Here is a 22,698-nt window from a genome sequence, read left to right on the forward strand (position 1 = left end):
CATTAGACAGAATTTTTTTTCGGGGGCGGGGTGGGTGTTGTGAAACGCAGAGCCATGTCTTTGGAAGTAAACATTCAGAATAACAGAGGAAAGATAACTTATAAGTCTGCAAATTTCCCCACTTGTTTTTTGCAAAAGGGAGCCTAGCTAAAATAGGAATGTGGCTATAATGCTCTTCCTTTCCAAATGTGGGTGGTTCATGGTGAACAAAAAAGCATCAGGTTTCAGATTAAATTCCTGATCTCTGGGCCTGTTTCTAAGGTTATAAGAAGCAGCAAGACTGTTAACCAAAGTTAATGGGACTTCCCAGCTACAAGGTTAAACTTTTACAAGAGTATGGTTGCCTTCCTTTGAAGACAAATCTTGAACAATCATGTTATTTACTATCCTAGGGCTTTATTTCATGTTAACACAATCACCTGCCAGCCATAAAATAAACTCCCAAGCTAAAAGGGCAGGTTCCTTACTAGAATCCTAACTAACCCTGGATGACAGGCCAAGTTCAGTGTGAAGGGAGGAGAGGAGAAGGGGGCGAAAGAAAGAGGGAGAATAAAACGTCTTCAACCTAACATCCTTCAAGAGGAATGCTCAGACCAAAAAGAAGACTCTAAAGTTAAGACAGCAAACTCTAGGCTTATTATAATTCACAAATTAAAAAGCCACAAACAAGAGCATGTGCACTGATCTGGCTACCTACATATCTGAAGCGCTTTCTCTGTACTCCTACTAAAAATGGGGAAAAAAAATTCTTTTACATTTCTTTCATTAAATTACCACCTCCTGCTACATTTAACCCTGATGACAGCACCCTCCCCACCCCCATATCCCAAGGCCCACCCTCATCCACTTCACCCCTCAACCCCCTGGAACTCTTGGTACTCAGATCCACAGCTACTGTTGCTGGAAAAGTGATGGAGAAATTACTCTTATTGTTCCTGTTTAACAGATAAGGGAACTGAGCTTTGGAGGTATCATTTTATACCTTCCCCAAAGCAATATTGAACTGAAATGCTCCTAGATTGGTCTGATTCCTGTTCACTCTAGTTCCTTTCAACATCGCTGAGGATACAGGATACAGGAGGAGCCACCAATCCCCACCAGTCCAGTTTTCACGATGGGCTGTTTCTCCAGGATTGGGGGCTGATCTGGAGAGAGCCATCCACAGAGTCCACTGGTGACCCAGAGTTGTCTCTGTGGGATGAAGGACAAGACCCAGGTTGTCACCAGCTATGATGGGTGCCAGGAGCTGAGCTCTGGGCCGCCAGGGGCAGAACTTCAGGCTCAGCACAGATGGGGGACACGACTAGGGCAGCAGCGGTCTGCACCCCCTGAAGCAAGGCTGCAGAGGAGGATCACTGATTTAAAAGAACCCAGCAATATTCCCAAGGGAAAACCTGGGCTGGCCGTCTCCTCAAGGAGAAAACAAAGCCCAGCGCCTCCTGCAAACCACAGGAAAATAAGACAGCTGATAATGCAGCAGGGGCAATGCCCATGTCACCTGGCATCCTCAGTTCTGCCCGCCTGCCACAGGCAGGTGCCCTCACCTAGTGCATCACACTCAGCCTTCTAAAGCCGTCTTCTAAAACAGTCCTTTTAAAGAGGGTTATCACTACACATGTAAATTGGCTTATCTTTCTTCCCAAAGGCTTGTGGTCTCTGTCTCCAGCCGGCGGGCAGCTGAGAAACCCGAGCTCTCGGGCTGGGGCTGCTTTGAGTCACCAGTAGGCGAGCACTCCTGTATTTGTCCTGCCTGGGCTGAAACAAATGGCCCCAAGGACAGGGGTGAGCTGACCCGGCCCCCTCCCTCCCCGCCAGTTCAATCAATCCCTATCTACTTTGCTGGATACCACAGGCCTGCCGAGGCAGGTACGCCCGGCGTGTACAGAGCTCGTGACTTTCCCATTAAAGGCCCATGAAGGCTTACGCCATCCCCGGCCCGCAGGGGAGTGGAAATCTCAGGCAAAGCACTCAGCTGGTCCCATCCCATCCTGAGGATGCTCCACCAGCCATAGGGACAGGGGGCCAGGCTCAAACAGCGGGGCTCGGTGCTCAGGGAAGTGAATGGCCACACACACACACAGCTCTTTGTTAAACCTCCAAATGAGCCCTCTACCTTCTTCTACAAATCTTGTACTTTCATCCACTATCCATGCACTACAAAATCTGCCTGCCCTATTCATTAAAGGAAGGAATTTCTTTTAAAAAAGATTTTTTTTTTTTTTCTTTTAGGGCCGCACCTGGGGCATATAGAAGTTCCCAGGCGAGGGGTGGAATCGGAGCTGCAGCTGCCAGCCTACACCACAGCCACAGCAATGCCAGATCTGAGCCGTGGCTGTGACCCGTGACATAGCTTGTGGCAACACTGGATTCTTAACCCACCGAGCGACAATGGGAAACTCCAAAAGGAGAATTTCTATTTTTTAAAAAAGAAGAATTTATTTCAAAAAGGGAATGGGAAAAAAAAGGTTTTCTTTTTTGAAGTTACAGTAAAATACACATATGAGATACCACCTTCATTTTTCAGTATACAGGTCAGGGACGTTCAGTCATTCACACTGCTGTCTAACCATCGCCACCACCATCCATCTCCAGAACTCTCCATCTTGCAAAACTACAACTCTGTCCCCATGAAACACTAACTCCCCATAGCCCCTGCCCACCCCAGCAGCCTCCTTTCCTACTTTCTGTCTTGGTGAGTCTGACTACTCTGGGGACTTCGTGTAGGTGAAATCACGCAGTATGTGTCCTTTGGTGACTGGTTGATTTCACTTAGCCTAAGGTCCTCAAGGTAAAAGAAGAAATGTTTAAACTACCTTTGTTCCAATTTGTCAAAAGAAGTTTCCTTACCTAAATAACACTAAGTAATAGTTATTTCAATCCTATGTCAAATCCGAAAAGCAAAATTTAAAGTCCTCCTGTCCTATAATACAGATGAACTTGTCAAGTTTTGATGCTTTTTCATTCCTTTTAATTTGTGGTTGGCTGTCCATTGGGAAATGTCCCTCTCCTACCCCAAAGGGAAAAAATCAAAGCCCTACTGAAGCTTTTTTTTTTTTTTTCCTTTCAAATATATTTCCAATTCTCTACCTAGTTCTATAGTTTTGGACTAAGCATGTCTCAGAATTCTAGAACATTCTGGGACCGCAACACCAGTTGACAAAGAATGGCCGACACCTGAATCGCCATGTGGGAGAATAACATCGCTTTTCATAAATTTAGAAAAACCAATCTTCTTGCCATCTTTCCTTCCTCTCTCTTTCCCGTCCTGTCTTGTTCTAATAAGTGATTTTAATCATTTCTTTTGTGGTATAATGAATTAAATTCATTGTCATATTACTGCAGATACCATCGTGAGTGGCCTCAAGGGTTTCAACATTTGTGTTTCTTTTTTCTGTTTTCTCTTTTTTTTTTCTTTCATTTTTTCATTTCATTGACAAAATTGCAAGATATTTGAGGTACATGTCATGGTGGTTTGACATCTGTACACATTGCTTACATGTATATATTCCCTCACCTAATCAACATATTTAACTTTTTTCCTTTTTTTTTTTTTTTTTTGGTGAGAACAGTAAAGTTCTACTCTCTTAGCAAATTTCAATGATAAAATCCAGTGTTATCCATTTCCTCCCCCACCCCCCACCCCTGGCCGCCCCAAGGCATATGGAAGTTCCCAGGCCACGGATCAGATCCAAGCCAGAGCTGCAGCAACACCAGATCTTCAACCCACTGGACCACGGCATTATCAACTACAGTCTCCAGGTTTCACATTCCCTCCTCAGACCTCCTCCATCTTTTTTTTTTTTTTGTCTTTTTGCCATTTCTTGGACTGCACCCGCAGCATATGGAGGTTCCCAGGCTAGGGGTCGAATCAGAGCTGTAGCTGCCGTCCTACACCACAGCCACAGCAACTCAGGATCCGGGCGGCGTCTGCAACCTACACCACAGCTCACAGCAACACCAGATCCTTAACCCACTGAGCGAGGCCAGGGATCGAACCCACAACCTCATGGTTCCTAGTCAGATTCATTAACCACTGTGCCACAAGGGGAACTCCACAGACCTCCTCTCCATCTTATTTTGACCTATCATACCGATGCCTTCCCTCCCTCGGTTCGGTTCTGTCAGCTCAGTTGTCTTTACTCTCTTTGGAAGACACCAATGTGAGGATCACCCCCCACTTAGGAGCATTTCGGCTTCTATAGGAACCAAGCACATCCCCAACCAACCAGCCGGAGGAGCTGAGAAGCAGCGGGAACAGATGGACAGGGGACTTCTTGAGGGTGAGATCAGTGAACTCCGAAAAGAAGGTGGGGTTTGAGTTGAATCTCTTTATTATTATCCCCAGTCATAGTCTTTGTTATTTTCAAGTACTTTATTATAATTATTATTGTAACCTCTGTAGCCTCTTCCAGTCAATTTTTAGTTAACAAAGACTCAAGGATAGTATTTCAAAACCTTTGCTCCCTTACTCCATGTTCTAATTTACTTAAAATAGTAAGCTTACCTAAAATGGTGAGTTCTTCCTAAATTCAGCCATTCCCAAACCCAGCTCTTTCCTATTTCCCAGTAACTTCTTCCCTCAGAGTGTAATGGGACTTATTTGTAATGCTTTATAAGCCCTTTAAAGTTGGAACCAACCGCATAATGACAGGCCATTTCTGCAGGAGGTTATTACATTTCAAGGGGACATAATCTGATCCTTGGCACGTCTGAGACTCCAGAATTATGAGCTGTGCAGCAACAGACTGGAAAGCCACATTCAGGCTCAAGATGGGTTCCTTGGCTGAACGGTCCACAGTTTTAACCCTGGACTCCACTTACTACAGAGTAAATTGTAAGATCTACTTTCGGTCCATGATAGACTATCACTCTGCTGGGCTGTAACTTCTTCAGAAGAAAATCTAGGTGTTCCCACTGCGTGCGGCATAGTCGGTTAAGAATCTAACTGCAGTGGCTCAGGTTGCTGCAGAGGCACGGGTTCAAACCCTGGCCCAGTGAGATGGGTTACTGATCCGGTGTTGTCACAGATGTGTCAGGCCGCACCTGTGGCTTAGATTCAATCCCTGGCCTGGGAACTTCCATAAGCTTTGGGTGCAGCCATAAAAAGTTTAAAATTGTTAAACTTTTTTTTAAAAAAGAAGAAAATAGCCTGTATTATTTCCTTCCATCAAAAAATAAATAAAGTATATACAGTATTTCTGGTCATGCTGGAGATAGATAGCATGAAAAATGGAAACTAACTCTGGATAACCCGCTGTTATTCGATGATATTATCTAATATGCACTCAAATCCATCTACCTACACTACTTATCCTACCTGAGTGCTGAAGAGTTGAAGAGTCAGATTATCATATGATACACAGTCACGGTGATTTAATTTCTCTTTCTAGACTCTCTGGTAAGGACCTAGGTGTGTTAAAACTAAAGATGTCTGCACACCCATATTCACGGCAGCATCATTCATATTCACAGCCCAAGTGTCCACCAACCGATGACGGGATAAAGCAAGTGTGTTATACATTCCACGGAATATTACTCAGCCTTAAAATTCTGACACCTGATACCACATGGATGAACCTTGAGGACACTGTGCTGAGTGAAACAGTCCAGTCACAAAAAGACAGCTACTGCGTGAGGTCCCTAGAGGCGTCAGATTCACAGAAATGGGAAGTAGAAGGGAGGGGGGAAGGGGAATTAGTATTTAATGGGGACAGAGGTTCAGTTTTACAATGCAAAGACATCTGTGGATGGATGGTGACAGTTGTTGTACAACAATGTGGATGTTTCTAGGACGCTGAATTGCTCGCTTAAAAATCGTTAAGGGTGGAGTTCCCATTGTGGCTCAGCGGAAATGAATCTGACTAGCATCCATGAGGACGCAGGCTTGATCCCTGGCCTCACTCAGTGGGTTAAGGATCTGGTGCTGCTGTGAGCTGTAGTGTAGGTCACAGACGTGAGTTGCTGTGGCTGTGGTATAGGCTGGCAGCTACAGCTCTGATTCGACCCCTAGCCTGGGAACTTCCATATGCCACAAGTACAGCCTCAAAAAGCAGAGAAAGAAAGAAAGAGAGAGAGAGAGAGAGAGAGCGAGAAAGAAAGAAAAGGAAGGAAGGAAGGAAGAGCGGGCTCTGAATAAAGGAAAGAGCAGGGAAAGCCATGTTCAGCACATTAGGGCTCTGAGAAGGCCTTGAAAGACTTCCTCTCAAATCATGTCACCACCTACACCTAATTCCAATCCTAGGGGTCTTTGATTTTATAATAAATTGACTATTGGCCTTTTCAAGAGGGGGCCGTACTGCCAACTCCAAGGGCCCCCAAGTGAATTCCTGAGCCAGACAGAAAAGAGCTCAAGAATTCAATAATGCAGAGAGCAGCTCCTTCACTCCAGAGCCCTGCCCACCCTCTTATCTAGTCAGCTCCATCTTTGACCTAATTTTCTCTGCTCCTTTGCAACAGATTAAAAAATGATGCATTTCCATTGCCCATTGTGGTTGTTGGGGGGAGAGTAGCATTCTTTTCTTTTAACCTCTGCTTTCCTAATTGTCTCTTTGAGCAAGAAGAGGTTCCTTAATTTACTTTCAGTACAGATTCTAAACAGAGAGTACTTACAAATGCAACTTTTGACACAGGCTCTATAATGTATAGAAAATGTATAGAAACTGTAATATAGAGAGAAACTGTAGCTCTAAGGCCATGCTTTCATTTAACTTCTTATAATTTGCTAGCTAGATTTTTTTTTTTTTCCTGCATCCACAGCATATGAAAGGTCCTGACTAGGGATCGAACCTGCGCCACAGCAGTGACTCGAGATATAGCAGTGACGATGCTGGATCCTTAACCGCTAAGCCATCAGGGAGCTCTCATCAGCTTTACATCTTCTCCAAAGTAACACTGTTAGTGTTCACTGGAAACGTGCTTCCTAGAAAATCTGTCTGAAAATAGCTTTATGCTTTGGCTCTCTGGAATCTCCGTTCCAACAACGGCCAAAATTTAAGTCAGAGATCCGAGGAATGAAGACCACCTTGAAACACTTGTGGAAAGAAAACTGGAGGGAAAAATAGAGATAAAAGTCTAAGGATGTCCATCATTTAATGATGTAATTTAATAAAAGGCACTGTGTCTCAGAAAGCTCCAGTTAATCTCAGATACCTGCGTTCGGGAGCTCAGTTTTCGGTTCCAGTCAAGAGGAACAGTACCGAGCTTCAGCAGAACTGCTCCGCCGGGGGAAACGGCAGCAGATGTGCGAGAGGCAGGGCAGTGCTGGGAGGCCACCGAGTGAGGCCCCACATAGCATGTTCTCCGCATGAGGTCATGATCCTCCGGGACGTCTGGGAGGATACAGCTCGCACGCGCCCTCCACTTTTTTGCTACTCAGCTCAAGTGTATCATCTAAGGCCCCTTCTATCCATTCCCGGGCACAGTCACTTGCATTATCTCATTTCTCAGTGATGTGGGCAGGTTTTGAAACAAGCACGACACCCCCAAACACAAAACAGCGCCGTGTGGGGAGGGTTAGCCCTCGGAGGTCCATGCTTACCTCTTCTCTGGCCTCCCTGAAGGACGAATTTAAAGGGCCCCCTCTCCTAGAAGGGGAGGACTTGGCACTCTCTTCTTGCTGCCCAAACAGCTCCTCGATGGTCTTTGTGTCAATTTGGTAGTGATGCTGCTGCCTGGCTGCCAAGGTCCAGATGTTGGTTTTGCCCCGAACTTGCTCCTCGGGAATGGTTTTCCAAAAAAAGCTTCTCATCCGCTTTTTCTTACCAAGGTGGCTGTAGCCGTTCAGGTGAGAAGGTGGTGGTAGTCCTGGGGGGGGAGGGGGGACCGGAGGCCCCCCAGGCAGAGGCGGGGGAGGGGGAGGGGGAGGAGCGGGAGGAAACCCTGCCCCTGAGTATGGACATGGTGGAGTAGGAGGGGGTGGAGGAGGAGAGGGTGGTGGCTGCGTTTGCCCGATCATGAATCCAGCGGCCGGGGCGATATTCCCATTTCCTTTATCGCTGACCGAGGAGACACAATTCATAACGTGCATAGTACTGTTGCCGTCTAAGGAGATAATTTCTTGACCTTGGGGAAGCAGGCACAGACATCAAACTTGGGTCATACTTGTCCGCCCTCTAGTCGGCCACCAGAGGACAGGCAACTGTGTGGTGTGTCATCTTCCAAACCTACAAAGATAAAACTTTAAAATCAGGGCAGGAAAACACTGCCATGCTCCCCATTCCCTTCCCAGGCTAGTGCTCGTCCTCCTGGAGTAGGTGGATATTAAAATCACTGAGGAGCACCACATCCAAAAGAGAATTTAACAGGGCTAATGCTTTTCTAAAGGCGAACCAAGTCTTACTACCTAGGGAGGCTGCCAATGCAGCAGCGATAAATCCAACTTGGAGACCTTCCACTCATCAATAAAACACATATTTATTGAGAATGCACAATGGGTTCAGCAAGTATTGCTCGCTTTATGAATAAGCAACTTGTTCACTAAGTGGCTTGTTTTTTTGGGGCAATGGATCCCCAAGCCCTGGTGAAATTACCCAAATGGCTGAGGTCTTAGCGACTCCGCCTTTCGCCAGTAGAGACATGTCCCCTGCCAATCAGGGGGGTCAAAGGACCTCCTCTACCCTGCACAGAAGAGGCAGGGCACTTGGGGATGATAAAATCGCGGCCAAGCTCACTTCCCTGGAGTCATGGCCACCATGTTGCCTCCACACTGGGTGATGCCGCTTCCGTGCAAATAGAGAAAAGAATGCCAGACATGAAGGTGAAAGGTTCCAGCTCTAAGTCAAGAAAAGTCACTGCATCCCACTAGACTTAGGCCTTCTCATGGGTAAAATGAGGAGGTTGGGACTGACCTCCACTATGGCTTCAGATACGATCAGAAGCCATCTGGAAACCACTAGATCTTCTCCCTGCCCCTTCTGCTTCTTTGGTGACACTATTAGCAGAGAAAGCACATGCCAGGCGAGCCACACCTGCCACATGTCTCCTCTTTATCCACGTGGCCACTGACTTATCTCGGTGGCTTGTTGAAATTTAAATGTTTGTTTTTGGTTTGGGTTTCTGTGAACCTGATGTGAAAAGAGGGGTCAAAACATCGAACATTTATTCAGATATGAGGACAGAGAAGTGGGGATGTAGAAAGCAGGGCTCCCACGCCGACTCTGTGGGAGTGTGAAAAGGGGGCTGTTTGGTCCAGGTCTTGAGGTGTCACATAGGGCAGCTTTTTAGACTGGACTTCTGAGGGTAATGATTCTACTGCAGCATTATTGTTCAAAGCTCACTCACACTTACACACGTTCATCAAACGATATAGGATTCTACAGGAGTAAATGGTCCGATATCACTAATTTAAATATTGAAAGATGCTTTATACAGGACCAGACATAAGAGGCAGGGTTGCCTTGGGAGTCAGAGTGGAGACGCCAAAAACAGACTGCTTTCCCTCAGATTCCAGTCCTGCTACTTCTTTAGAAGTGAGGTGAGGTAGGTTAATTAACCTATGTTTCACATCCTCATCTATAACATAAGGCTACACCATTCCATTGGTCTGTATAAGAATAAATGCACTCAGGGAGCTCCCTGGTGGCCTAGTGGCTAGGACTGGGTGCTTTCCCTGCTGTGGACCAGGTTTGATCCCTGGTCTGGGAACTGAGATCCCACAGGAAGCTGCTGCAAGCTGGGGCCAAAAATAAGTTAAAATTAAAATTAAAAATTAAAAAAAAAAAGGGGGAGTTCCCGTCGTGGCGCAGTGGTTAACGAATCCGACTAGGAACCATGAGGTTGCGGGGTCGGTCCCTGCCCTTGCTCAGTGGGTTAACGATCTGGCGTTGCCGTGAGCTGTGGTGTAGGTTGCAGACACGGCTCGGATCCTGCGTTGCTGTGGCTCTGGCGTAGGCTGGTGGCTACAGCTCCGATTCGACCCCTAGCCTGGGAACCTCCATATGCCGCGGGAGCAGCCCAAGAAATAGCAACAACAACAACAACAACAACAACAACAACAAAAAAGAATGAGCTTGTACACGTACACCTTTATGAAGATGCCTGGTATCTAGCTGGCTGTTATTAACATCTGATGTCATATATGCACATACGATTTCACTTTGTTTACACAGGTGTTACATTAGCTTTAAGGTATGTCGTGGGCTTGCAGGTAAAATGCTAAGTTTCCCTTGGCAACCAGAAACATACCTTTAATATTTCCAGTCTGTTTTCTAGGTTACTGGTTTGTGAGCTTTGTCCTTTTACACTACTCATCAGTGATTATATCTCTGCAAGAACATTTTAATGAAGCATTTAAATATTTAAGCTCTGAAAATTATATAAGGGTAGAAAACAGCATTTCCAGCTATTAACTGGATTTTTTTTTTTTTTTAGCATTTTAACCACTTACATCAGTGACATGAAGTATATTCACAGTGTTGTGTGGCCATTACCATGGGATAATTTTTTAGAAAATAAAACCAAAAATATTTATTCAAGCTAACTGATAGCTCACCTGAGATGCAACTAGCTTTTAAACGGAGTTTTCATAATTATCATTAGGGGCATAACTACGCTGTTTTCAGAGTTGGCATCCCTAAAGCAAATGACTCACTGTCAATTACAGTTTATAGTTATATTTGAACTCTTCTCAAGACCGTACAGGTATTCTTGGCTGTTTATCCTTACATATTTTAAAATGCGTCTGTACATAAAATATCTCATGTATAGAAGAATTGCTAATCCTCCAATTCACCTCCAATTCTAAATATGCTGACTTGTTTATAGATTATCCCTGTTAAGAACAATGATAAGCTAAAAAAAAAGTCTTCATCCTAGAAAGCAATCATTCATTCAGTGCTATGTAAGTATATGCACAGCTGTGCCGTTGAACCTCACATAGCAAATGCAGAGATACTAAGAAAGAGCAAGAAAGACTATGCCCTATGCCCTCAGAGGTCAGGCAACAACACTGTCTTCTAATACCAGGGCGTATGAGTCCTTTTGCGTATAGTCTGTTTCGCAGAGGAAGTACTAGATTAAAGCTTGTCAAAGTAAAAAGTGACAAGCATTAGCTATGCCTCAGCAGGATTCTAACCACTGCCCCATCTTGAGAAAGAATGTTATTTTAGAAAGTTAAAGGAACAAAGGAAAATTTACAACATTGTTCCTGGTATGTTGTCTGGCTAATTTTTTCCCAGGGTAACAGACAAGGTTCCTAGGCCCCCAACAGCTTCTCATGAATAAGTTCTTCAGCAATGATTAGCTAAGATGCTAATGCTTTTTACTACAAGCCTCAATAGGGCTTTGATAGGGTCTCCCCCTTGGGCCAGGATTTCCAACGACAAAGAGATGGCAGGAAAAAGAGAGCGCGGACAGACATTCTAACCCTTTCCACAGTCTCGCGAGATGTTAAAACCGAGGCTACACAAGGGGCATTTGATTTACTCTGGCACTGTCCGTAGTAAAGACGCAAACGCACACTGCCAAGTATGCCAAGAACACAGGCGCTGCTGCAGCCGCAAAGACACAGCAGGCAGTTGCATGCAGGACAACGGAATTAGCCTTAGGCTCTATCTGGAAAATGTCAAGTGCCTCATCAATCTCCCCCAGGGCAAACAGGGACAGGCTAGGATTTAACATCTCACCTACTGGTTGGGGACCTCAGCGGGAGGGAGGCCTGCAGCTAAGGCTGACAAATGCCTTAGAGTAAACTGTAGCGCTGTCACCTAAGTCTCTAAAGGTAAGAACTTCCCTTCAAGTCCGCTAATCATGACGCATCAGGGGTGAGTCTGAGTGAAGGACCCTCCCGGGGAGGCTGTGACCTTGTACCTAGGCTTTAGCTGATCAGCAAGCAAATAATCTTAGAATAAGAATGTTTATAAAGGTCTTCAAAGCAGCCCTCGGCCCGCCCTAAACTCTCTTGCCTAAACATCCAGTGTTACTTTACTCCGATGTCAGAAACATCGCTGGAGCTCTATCCTCTTGAAGGGAGTGGGTGGGAGAGAAGAAAGCCCCAAGTATGCTTTACTTCACAGTGTATCAGCTAGGAAAACGCCAGAGCTTTCTGGAAAGAGGGGTAGTGGGGCCTTGTTGCTCAGCTGGTCAACCATACTCAAAAGTAAACACCAAGGAAAACCCGCTAGGGAAAAAACCTCTCCCCTGTGACATGTGTCACAGGTGAGGTGGGAGCAGGAAAGGCTGGTCCACACCCATCTCATGACAAATGGGGGCACAGCGAGCCGGGTGTGGAGGGATGAGGCAGAGAAATAGGAGGCCCTGTTTTACTTGGCGGGGGGTGGGGGGAGTGGGGAAAGTACTGGGAAACCCAATCTATGGAATTTTTTGCTCTCCACCAACTCATCAGGAGCAGGCTCCTCCCTACCACCCATCTATCAAAACCTTTCTTGATTATGAAACGCAGAATGTCAACCACACGGTCGAACCAGAGCTGGCACTATCCCACTCCTCACCCTGGCACTCCTGCCAGCGGTGAAAGAACCCAAGACGGTTTCCAGGCCGCGCGTTTAACCTGCCGCACAACGTAAACAGTCCACAGATGCCCCGGAGGGAGCGCAACACCCTGAGGGCAGAGAAAGAACGCCTGGTTGTGAATGTGCATTTTCGGTTTCTCTCAAGGTCCCCAAACCAAGAAGAAAAAAAAAAAGCAAACGGAGCTCCAAGAGATGCTCTAGAGAGAGGGAAGGGAGCGCGCGATTCAGTCCAGGAGGACAGCTGTAGTTCAGGAGAGGGGGTCACGGAGGGCCGAACGCTAGGGGCAGTTTCTGGGCAAATGTATGTTTGAAAACCGACTCTTGGGTCCCGCAGGCATTCGGCGCGGGGGACGCCGCGGGCACACTGTCTTTCACAAAGTCTGGGCGCTCAGCGCCCTCCTTGGTTTTTGCTCTGGAGAGCTGTCCACCGCGTCCTTCCGCTCCCAACCCCCCGTCCCGCCCCAGCCACTCACCAAAGCGCCACCGGCTCGGCCGCACCAAAGGCTGGTAAGGCGCCACGGCCGCCCGAGTCCCCGGGGAGTTCTCGGCCGCTGGCGGAAGCAGCAGAGGGACGCGGGTGGCTGTCCCCAGCGGCTCCAGCGCGTCCTTATCTGGGCGGCGGCCGGAGGGGTGAGGGAGCGGGTGCGGGTGCGCGGCCCAGATAAACGCCCACACGCGCCGCGCAGGCTCCGCGGCGGGGCAAGGCCGCCGCCCGCCGCGGGGACACGCGGGGCCACAGGGCGGACGCCCGGGCACCGCCGGACCCTCGGTCTCCCGGGATCGCTGAGCGCGCGCAGGTTCGCCTGCAGAAGCGGCGGGAGAGGCCGCACCAGCTCGCCCCTCCCCGGCCCCCGCGGGGTCGCCTGCCCCGCCCCTTGCGCCCCCGCCTCTCCCCGCCCATCCCTGGGGCCCCGCCCCCTCCTCGGGGGCCTCGGTGCCAGGCTTCCCCAAGCGGACGGCGGGGGCTCATGAGGGAAGGTGTCGCTGGGCTTGAAACCAAAGGGGGGTGGTCTCCCGGCTTGCGGGCTCCGCCCCCTCCTCGAGACTCCGCCACGACACCAACCCACGTCTGGGGTCAGGGTTCCCGGAGCCTCCCGGCCGCAGTGCGGATCAGCCAAAGACAGCCGGGAGGAGCCGGCGAGAAAAACTCAGAGGGGAGACTCCTGGTGTTTGGTCAGAGGATTAAACCGAGAGCCTGCTGTCCCCAAGCGGGGCGCCGAGGCAGCTGGAGGTGACCCGCCCTCCCACCCGCTGCCTGCCTAAACTTCCACAAGCGAGGGGAGCAACTTCTAACCTGAACTCGGCACGGCCAGAGTGAATGTGCCAGAGCGAGAGCCTCCTTGTCCTCTGTCCGCATCACCTGGACGCGGTCCTGACCAGCCCAGCACCCACTGTCAGGAGGGGCAAGTCGCGGCTTCCCGCTCTCTGGGGACCCCGGTGCCCCGCCCCCAGTTGCGCGCTCCTGGACGCAGTCTGGCAGCTAAATCTAACTCAGATTTAACCCAGAGGCGCTCTCTGTAGATGGGTCCATACAGGAGCGTCTTCGTCTCAAGGGGCCGATCACTGTCCTCTGCGGCCGGGGGAGTGCAGCTGCCAAAGCCAGGGGAGCTCAAACATCCCCAGCCCACCCGGTGAGGCTCTAAGGCAGCCGCAGCTCCCCGCCTTTGCCGATCTCTGCCCCGGCCCTCCCGAGCCTAGAAATCTCTGATCCCTGGGACCCCCGAGCAGCGATCGCCCTGCCTGGGCCTCAGGACTCACTCACCCGCGGCCGGCGCTCCCCGCGCTCTCCTCGCCCCCAACCGCCCGCGGTTTCCCCGTGCTGCCGCCGCCTCCTCTCGGGTCACAGCAACTCGGGCTGCCGTGGACTGCGAGGAGGCAGGGCGGCGCGGGGCGGGGCGCAGCCGCTGCCTCAGGTAACAATGCTGCAGACCAGGCTGCTCCCAGCGCCAGCTGCAAAGGGCAGCACGCCCTTTCCTGCTCGGCCCTTCCTCCCTCCCTCCTTCGAGCGCCCACGTTGGCGCTGCGGCGCTTACCTCCACCTGCGCGGGACCCCGAGAGCCTGGAAGCCGCCACCCGGCACGCGGCCGCCCACACCCGAAGGCTGGCGCGGCACAGGACAGTCGGCCACCGAAGAAAGTAGAGGCGGCGGGGGACAGAGATGTACAGACTGTGAAGAAAAGGCAGGCGTCCTCGTGGAACCAGCCAGGGGAGGCGCCAAGCTGGCTCTGAACCCGCAAGTGCCTCCACAAAGGAGCCTCTGCGGCAGCCGCCCCGCCACCCTCCCCTGCGCACACGCGCGCACACACACGTGCACACACGCACACTCATGCACGTTCAAACCCCGCGCGCGCACACAAATGCGCGCCAGGCCACCTTCTGCCCAACGCACTTGTTTCTCCCTGGAGCAAGAGGCAGCTCCTGGGTGACCTGTCCCAGCCCGCATGGCCGAGTCCCAGCCTGGCCAAGGCTTCCCAAAGGTCAGTTCCTCCCTGGGACCTGCCATTCTGAAAATTTGTTACTTTTTGTTTTTAATCTTCTTAATGGTGATGGTAGCAGAAACTTTTGTCATATTTAAGCAAGAGAAGAGAAAAAGAGAAGAAAAGAAAAAGTGCACTTCAGGTGATCGCGTGAGCAGACGCGGTCTGGGGAAAGCTCCTCACAGAAGGAAACGGGGCGGGGAGGGGGGGCGGTTTAATCGTATCTTTTTTCAAAGTGACTTATGACGCCAGGCAGTGAGAAACGAGGAATCAAAGAAAGCCTAACCCTGGCGAACTGGCTGATCGGAAATCTGCTGCAGGGATGGGGAGGCGCCCTCTGCGGGGATGAAGTCATCGTTACCTTTGGCTCTGTGATCCCAGATAGCAGACCAGGACGTTTCCACCTTCTGGTGCCTGATGACTTCCTCCTCTGCACCCTGGTCCATAGTTCCGGAACTCCCAGGGCAGAAATCGCCACCTCCCCATGGATACAGAAAGAGAAGCCATCCGGGCAAAAAATCGAAAACAACCCCAAATCCCAAATCCTGCCCACCTATGGCCCATTTTTTACCCTTTGGCTAGGCTTACATGCACCATCAAGAGAAGTAGATCCAACTAAGACCACAGAAAAAATCTTTTTAAAAAAGGGGTGGGGATCTCTTGTGGTCCAGCGTTGTCACTGAAACAGCCTGGGTTGCTGCTGTGGCACAGGTTCCATCCCTGGCCAGAGACTTCCAAATGCTGCTTGAGAGAGACAGAGAGAGAGAGCAAGAGGGGAAGAGAGAGAGAGAGAGAGAGAGAGAGAGAGGAGAGAGAGAGAGAGAGAGAGAGAGAGAGAGGGAGGGAGAGAGGAATGAACATTTCAAGGAGTGGGAAGTGTAATAAAAGAGAAAACCCCAGAGTTTCCATCGTGGCTCAGCAGTGACAATCCCGACTAGGATCCATGAGGTCAAAGGTTCGATTCCTGGCCGCCATCAGTGGGTTAAGGATCCATCGTTGCTGTGAGCTGTGATGTACGTCACAGACGAGGCTCAGGCCCTGAGTTGCTGTGGCTGTGGTGTAGGCTGGCAGCGGCAGCTCCGATTGGACCTCTAGCCTGGGAACTTCCATATACTGTGGGTTCAGCCCTAAAAAAGACAAAAAAAAAAAAAAAAAGGCGGGGAGGGGAGAGAAAACCCCGTGCTTGGGGAGTTAATTATAACCCCAAAGGAATACTGACAGCACAGGTAAGGGTCATAATACTGGCCTCCTCTCCTTTTCTGTCAGCCTCATTGGATGAGGAGTCTACAGCCACTGCGCAGGCTTCCCGCTCACTCGTCAAGCCCCGCCTCCAACCTGGGCTTCCCCACGCTGTGTCTAGGATCAGTCACTTTTTTGAGGGGTCAAGCCTGGTGACCCCACGCTGTGTCTAGGATCAGTCACTTTTTTGAGGGGTCAAGCCTGGTGACCCGTCCTCAGCCCCTCAGCCCTTGATGTCCCAACAGCATCCTGACCTTCAGGCCTTCTCTCTGCCCACCCTTCTTGTCCTTTGAGGACAGTAACCGGCTTCCCCCGGCCTCATTTCCCATCATCCGACGGGTTCTGCTGTCAACGCGGAGGGGCCCAGGTTTTGTGGTGTCTGACGCTTGTGTAACTCATGAGGGAGCCTTTCAGAGAAAAATAATCAAAACATGCCAGCACCACACCAGCTCTGTGTCCTTGGAAGAGTCCAAGGAAAGTGAGAGGCATGAAAGCTTGAGCTCCAAGGTAAATCCGCTTCTGATGTCATATGCCAGGGATTCTTGAATCTATTTTATCCCTGAAAAAGCTCAAGTCCAAATTCATTGTCTAAAAGTTAATTCCTCTGTCTCTCAAACTGGTACTCTTCCTGCCTGCACCCTTTACATAGGTCCCATTCTTTTTTTTTTTTTTTTTTGCCTCTTTTCTTTCTTTCTTTCTTTTTGGCTGCACCCACAGTATGTGAAAGTTCCTGGGCCGGGATCAAACCTGTGCCACAGCAGTGACCAGAGCCACAGCAGTAACTATGCTGGATCCTTAACCTCTTGGGCCACCAGGGGACTCTTCTTTTAAATTCCTTATATCCAAGCATTTGCCAAATGTGCTGCTGGAGGCTTATGGATGTTCACAGGCTAGGCGTCCAATTGGCCTACACCACAGCCACAGTAACTTGAGATCCGAGCCACATCTACACGGCAACTCATGGCAATGCCAGATCCTTAACCCACTGAGCAAGGCCAGGGATCGAACCTGCGTCCTCATGGATACTAGAAGGATTTGTTTCCGCTGCACCACAACGAGAACTCCTTCCATCTGCATTTTATATCCTCTGCCACTACACCAGCCCCAATTAGAGGAAGGGGGAACTGATATTTATTTGCTGTTGGCAGCGTGTTGGGTGTCACGCTTGATTCTGACAACCATCCTGGGAGTCCTACCTTCTATATTTTCTGGCTTAGACAAGTTAAACTGGCTTTCTGCATCCACTGCCTCGGCGTTCTTTCTGCCTCATTTTTTCCCCCAACTATGCTTTCAGGTCAGTGGTTTGAAAAGTCTGATTTCATCATTACCTGCCTGTTGAAAACCTTCTCTAGGTTCACGGGGAAGAGGTGGCTGTCCTCAGTCTGACACTCCGGCAGCATCCTGCTCCATCTCGCACGGTTTGAAGCATCTCATATCACACAGGCATCATTGTGTGCGGACCCTGAAGGTGACAGGCTTATTTGGACTCGCATTTTCTCTGGTGTGCATATTGGGTGGCCCAAAAGTTCTTGAATAGAACAGAGCACAAAACTCCAGTAGAGTTCACATCCCAGTGGATTGGATCTGAGGCTGCAAACCTACAGGACTATTTATTCTTCATTTATCAATTGTTAGCCACACCTTCACCTCACCTAAGCTGGTGCTCAGGAGTTAGGATCAGCCATTCACCTGTATCCTAGAAATGTGCCAGCAGCTGTGTCTGAGAGGAAGGCTGGAGAGATGCTGGAGGCCAAGCCATCCCCAGGCAGCGCAGGCCCTGGAGTTTGTGGCTTGGAGGCAGCTGCTGGTCCTTCTTGGGCTCTTGAGCTGTGGGCAGTGTGGCCAGCCCACCAGGCCTCTCAGGGCGCTGGCAACAGCTTTAAGTGTCAACCCAGGTGCCAAGTGCCCAGCCCTTCAGAAGAATTCTGTTGCAGTGTGCTCTTCCCTCTCCCCAGGCTGTCCCTTCCAGATTGTTCCATTACCTTTGCCCAATTCGTTTTCTTTCTCCTAGCTTTACCTCCTCAGCTTGGAGAAGCTCTCAGTTTCTCCTTCATCAGGCATTTGAATCTGTCTTTAGGAGCCACTAAACAAAACTTTTTTTTTTTTTTTTTTTTTTTAGGGTCTACTTCTGTGGCACATGGAAGTTCCCAGGCTAGGGGTCGAATTGGAGCTGCAGCTTCCAGGCTATACCACAGCCACAGCAATGCGGGATCCGAGCCGGATCTATGACCCACACCACAGCTCACAGCAACACCGGATCCTTAACCCACTGAGCGAGGCCAGGGATCAAACCCACATCCTCAATTAGAGGAAGGATACTAGCTGGGGTCTTAACTTACTGTGCCACAATGGGAACGCCCTAAGCAAAACTTTCAAACCAAACTAAAGCAAATGTCAGGATCCATTCTTTCTTTTCTTTTGAAAATTTTTTAAAAAATTTGTTTATTTTTGTCTTTTCTAGGGCTGTACCTGCGGCATATGGACGTTCCTAGGCTAGGGGTCGAATCAGAGCTGTAGCCGCTGGCCTACGCTGGAGCCACAGCAACGCCAGATCCGAGCTGAGTCTGTGACCTACACCACAGCTCACAGCAATGCCAGATCCTTAACCCACTGAGCAAGGCCAAGGATCAAACCCACAACCTCATGTTTCCTAGTCAGATTTGTTAACCACTGAGCCACCACGGGAACTCCATCTTTTTTCAAAATTTAAGTAGAATTGATTTCCTTGTTGTATTAATTTCTGCTGGACAGCAAAGTGATTCAGTTATACATACTTCTGTGTGTATATTCTTTTTCATTATGATTTATCTCAGGATGTTGAATATAGTTCCCTGGACTATACAGTAGGACCTTATTTATGTCAGAATCCATTCTAAAGAACACCTCACAGTTCTAAAACTGGCTTATTTGCTCAAGGAGTATTTCTAAACCATGAGCTGATTTCATGGGCCTCGAAAGACCAGGGCACACACTGAAATGCGTCCCCGCTGGCACAGGATCAAGGCATCAAACTGATTTTTAAATCTTTCTCTTCCCTCCTCTGACACAGACTGAGATTTACTTAATCTTTACTCTTCTTAAGACACATATCTGATGAGATCAGTTGTTCAGTAGATTATAGGCTGAAGGATTATATGTCCTTGCTCTTAACAACTGGAAACTGCAAAAGAAACAATCTCTACCAGCTCTGTAGTTAAACAGACTTGCAGACCAAAGCAAAGACTCATCAACCCTTCTAGCAATAGCTGTTTCTAAGAGAAATCACTAGACCTTGTTGCCTTTGGAGGAGGAAAAACATCAAACAAGTGAAATCAGCAGAATTTTTAATGTTCCCCTGAATGCAGACTTGCATCCAGTATCTTATGGAAAATTGCAGACTCTGCATGACTATGATTTTTCAAACAACTTTGAATGGACAAAACAGCTTTGAATGGACAATAAAGCCTGCTTTATTTTTGCAGGCTCAGACATTCAAATAGTAAGTTGCCTTTAAATAGAGTAAATAATGACTAAGCTGTGATCATTAAGAGGGAGACATTTTGTTCCTGGATGCCAAGTAGTGAATTCTGAAAGTTTGAAATAGAAAATGTTTCCACACGCGGTATTGAGAGCCATGGCAGCGTCAACGGCTTTTCCTTTGCCAGAAGTAAATACAGGTGCTCTGTCAGTAACAGTGCCTGATGTGCAGGTAGGAATTACAGACAATCCTTACCCATGTATAGGACTGAGGTAATTAGACACTCCGTGACCCCTTCTTGTCCCCAAGTAAGGTTCCTTAGAGCAAATTATCCATTTTCTCCTTTTAAAGGTGTGTGTGTGTGCGTGTGTGTGGGCAGGGATGGAAGAGGAGACTGAGACAAGAGAAAAGCTGTATTACTGAGTTTTTACCCAGAAAACCTTCACCTAGGCTTTTTTTTTTTTTTTTTTTACAGAGGGTACAGTGCTTAGAAAACTGGTTGGTTTTCAGGATAAATGCACGTCTGGCTGTGATAACATTCACATTTGGAGGAGAAAAACAGCCTTCAACTATAGCATGCAAGCATGTCCCTTCTCTCCACTACCCACCAGCAAAAACAAGGACGTGAGTCTCAAAAAGAGGAGTTAAGGTAAATTGTCAGATGCCAATTTCTTCTGCTACCGGTTCTGTTTCCAGGTTGTTGACCTTCTAAGAACTTAGAAGAGCAAACAGTAATTTGAAACCATAATACACACAGTATAGGCATTGCCCAAACAGAAACCCAACTAACCCACAATATTGGGATGGGATGTGTGTGTGTGTGTGTGTGTGTGTGTGTGTGTGTCCCCCTGGGGAAATACTGTGTGCAAGCTCCTGAACAAGACTTTGTGGGCACATGCAGGTGGGAGAAAGGCCTTGTTGGTGACTTAGCAATTTGTCAAGTCCCTCTTCACTCCCCTTAGAAATTAAGTTTGTACTTAGTTTAGGGGACCAGCTATGAACAATCCCTTTTGCACCAAGCTTCCATCTTAATAAGAAGGGAAACACTTTGGGTATGGTAGCAAATAATAAAACCAGCTCATAACAATTAGCATCTTCATATTTTTCAAGCCAGACTTATAAAAACAATGAAAATGGTCCATTTTTGGAAAAAGTAAAGAGGGTAAGCTTTGGGGTGGAAATACCATTATTCAAAGTTGGGTTTTTTTTTGTCGTCGTTGCTGTTGTTGTTTTTGCTTTTTAGGGCCACCCCCGTGGCATATGGAGGTTCTCAGGTGGGGGTTGAATTGGAGCTGCAGGTGCCGGCCTACGCAACAACCACAGCAACTCGGGATCCGAACCGAGTCTGTGACCTACACCACAGCTCACAGCAATCCCGGATCCCCAGCCCACTGAGCGAGGCCAGGGATGGAACCTGAGTCCTCATGGATACTAGTCGGGTTCATTAATCATTGAGCCACAATGGGAACTCCCATTATTCAAGTTTTGAATGGACTTGGCCAGAAATAGATCCCTATCAAAGTACACAGCATCACAGTCAGCTCACCTTTGCATCCAGGCTAAAACTGCAAGGGGGTGCACTGGGGTTAAACCCAGGACTTCTCACCTTTACCCCTAACTTGCTGGCTCCCTCCTGAAAAATGAGGTTTCTGTATTTAATCTAACTTGGAGAGGTGGTATTCAGCATTCAGCCATTTGTAGTTTAAAATGGATGAAAAAAATTCCCTTCACATTTCTAAGTTCCTTTTATCTAGTTTTTTTTTTGTGCATATGATCAATTTTGTGTGCTAAACTGGGCCATAAAAGAGTAGAACTTAACTATACAAAGTAGTTTAATATTGGTGGTGATTTCTCAGGACTAGGCTAGAGAAAAGAAGACATGACTTTTTTTTTTTGCCATATTTTCTTTTCTTTTCTTTCTTTCTTTCTTTTTTTTTTTTGTCTTTTTTAGGGCCATACCTGCAGCATATGGAGGTTCCCAGGCTAGGGGTCCAATCGGAGCTGTAGCCGCCAGCCTACACCGCAGCCACAGCAACACAGGGATCCAAGCTGCCTCTGCGACCTACAACGCGGCTCACAGCAACCCCGGATCCTTAACCCACTGAGCAAGGTCAGGGATCGAACCTGCATTCTCATGGATACTCGTCGGGTTTGTTAACTGCTGAGCCACAAGAGGAACTCCTATAATGTTTTCTTATTTTAATTTTCTTATTTGTAATTTTTCTCTGGTTTTCTATAAAACTCTGGAGTTCCTGCCTACCACATCCCTTTGCTGATAGTGCAGATGAACACACTTCTGAATTTTTGAGTTTTGAACTGTCACACTTCCTGTGGGATGACTGATGGGCTGTGTTGCTCATCAGTGGTTTACAATGGGGTGGGGTAGGACAGGCAGGGCATGCATGCAGGTAAACATGACTTTTTTAATTTTATTTTTATTTTTTGTCTTTTTTAGGGCCGCACCGAGGCATATAGAGGTTCCTGGGCTAGGGGTCTAATCGGAGCTGTAGCTGCCGGCCTACACCACAGCCACAGCAACTCGGGATCCAAGCTGCGTTTACGACCTACACCACAGCTCATCCAAGGCTGGATCCTTAATCCACTGAGTGAGGCCAGGGATCAAACCCACAACCTCACGGTTCCTAGTTGGATTTGCTAAACACTGCGCCATGACAGGAACTCCAAACATACGACTTTAATTTACACTGTATAATGGAATTTCTTTAATGCTGGAAATACTTCTATTCAAAAAGAAAAAAAGAGGAGTTTTTCTCTTCCCAGGAAAATTGATCACTATGGGTTCTTATTTACTCCAAGTTGGAGTCACAAAGAAACACCACACTTGCCATTTTTTTTCAAATATTTTTGTATTTAATTATCTTGGCCCTGCCTCAGCATGCAGAAGTTCCAGGGCCAGGGATAGAACCCTTGCCACAGCAGAGATCCCAGCCGCTGCTGGATCCTTAACCCACTGAGCCACTGGGTAACTCTATCACACTGGAAATTTTAAGAGGAGTATAAAGAAGGAAAAGCAAAAAAAAAAAAAAATCAAATTGTT

The 22,698-nt window shown here is 48.2% G+C and overlaps 1 protein-coding gene across 3 annotated transcripts in view; it reads right to left on the reverse strand.

Annotated features, from left to right (window-relative positions):
* Positions 1-14,694, reverse strand: part of FHDC1 (FH2 domain containing 1) — a 44,609-nt gene extending 29,915 nt beyond the window's left edge. Inside the window, exons 1-2 of one of the 3 annotated variants that reach the window (XM_047798851.1) lie at positions 14,501-14,694; positions 7,538-8,162 (exon numbers count right to left, since the gene is read on the reverse strand). In XM_047798851.1, the coding sequence (XP_047654807.1) occupies positions 7,538-8,026 (489 nt within the window). In that variant the 5' untranslated portion in view covers positions 8,027-8,162; positions 14,501-14,694. Of the gene's footprint in view, positions 1-7,537; positions 8,163-12,940; positions 13,171-14,229; positions 14,353-14,500 lie in introns of those variants that run through there. The other 2 variants (XM_047798850.1, XM_047798849.1) reach the window with 2 other exon arrangements.
* Positions 14,695-22,698: the final 8,004 nt, after the last annotated feature.

This window comes from Phacochoerus africanus, chromosome 10 (assembly GCF_016906955.1).
Source record: "Phacochoerus africanus isolate WHEZ1 chromosome 10, ROS_Pafr_v1, whole genome shotgun sequence".
NCBI classification, from domain to species: Eukaryota; Metazoa; Chordata; class Mammalia; order Artiodactyla; family Suidae; genus Phacochoerus; species Phacochoerus africanus.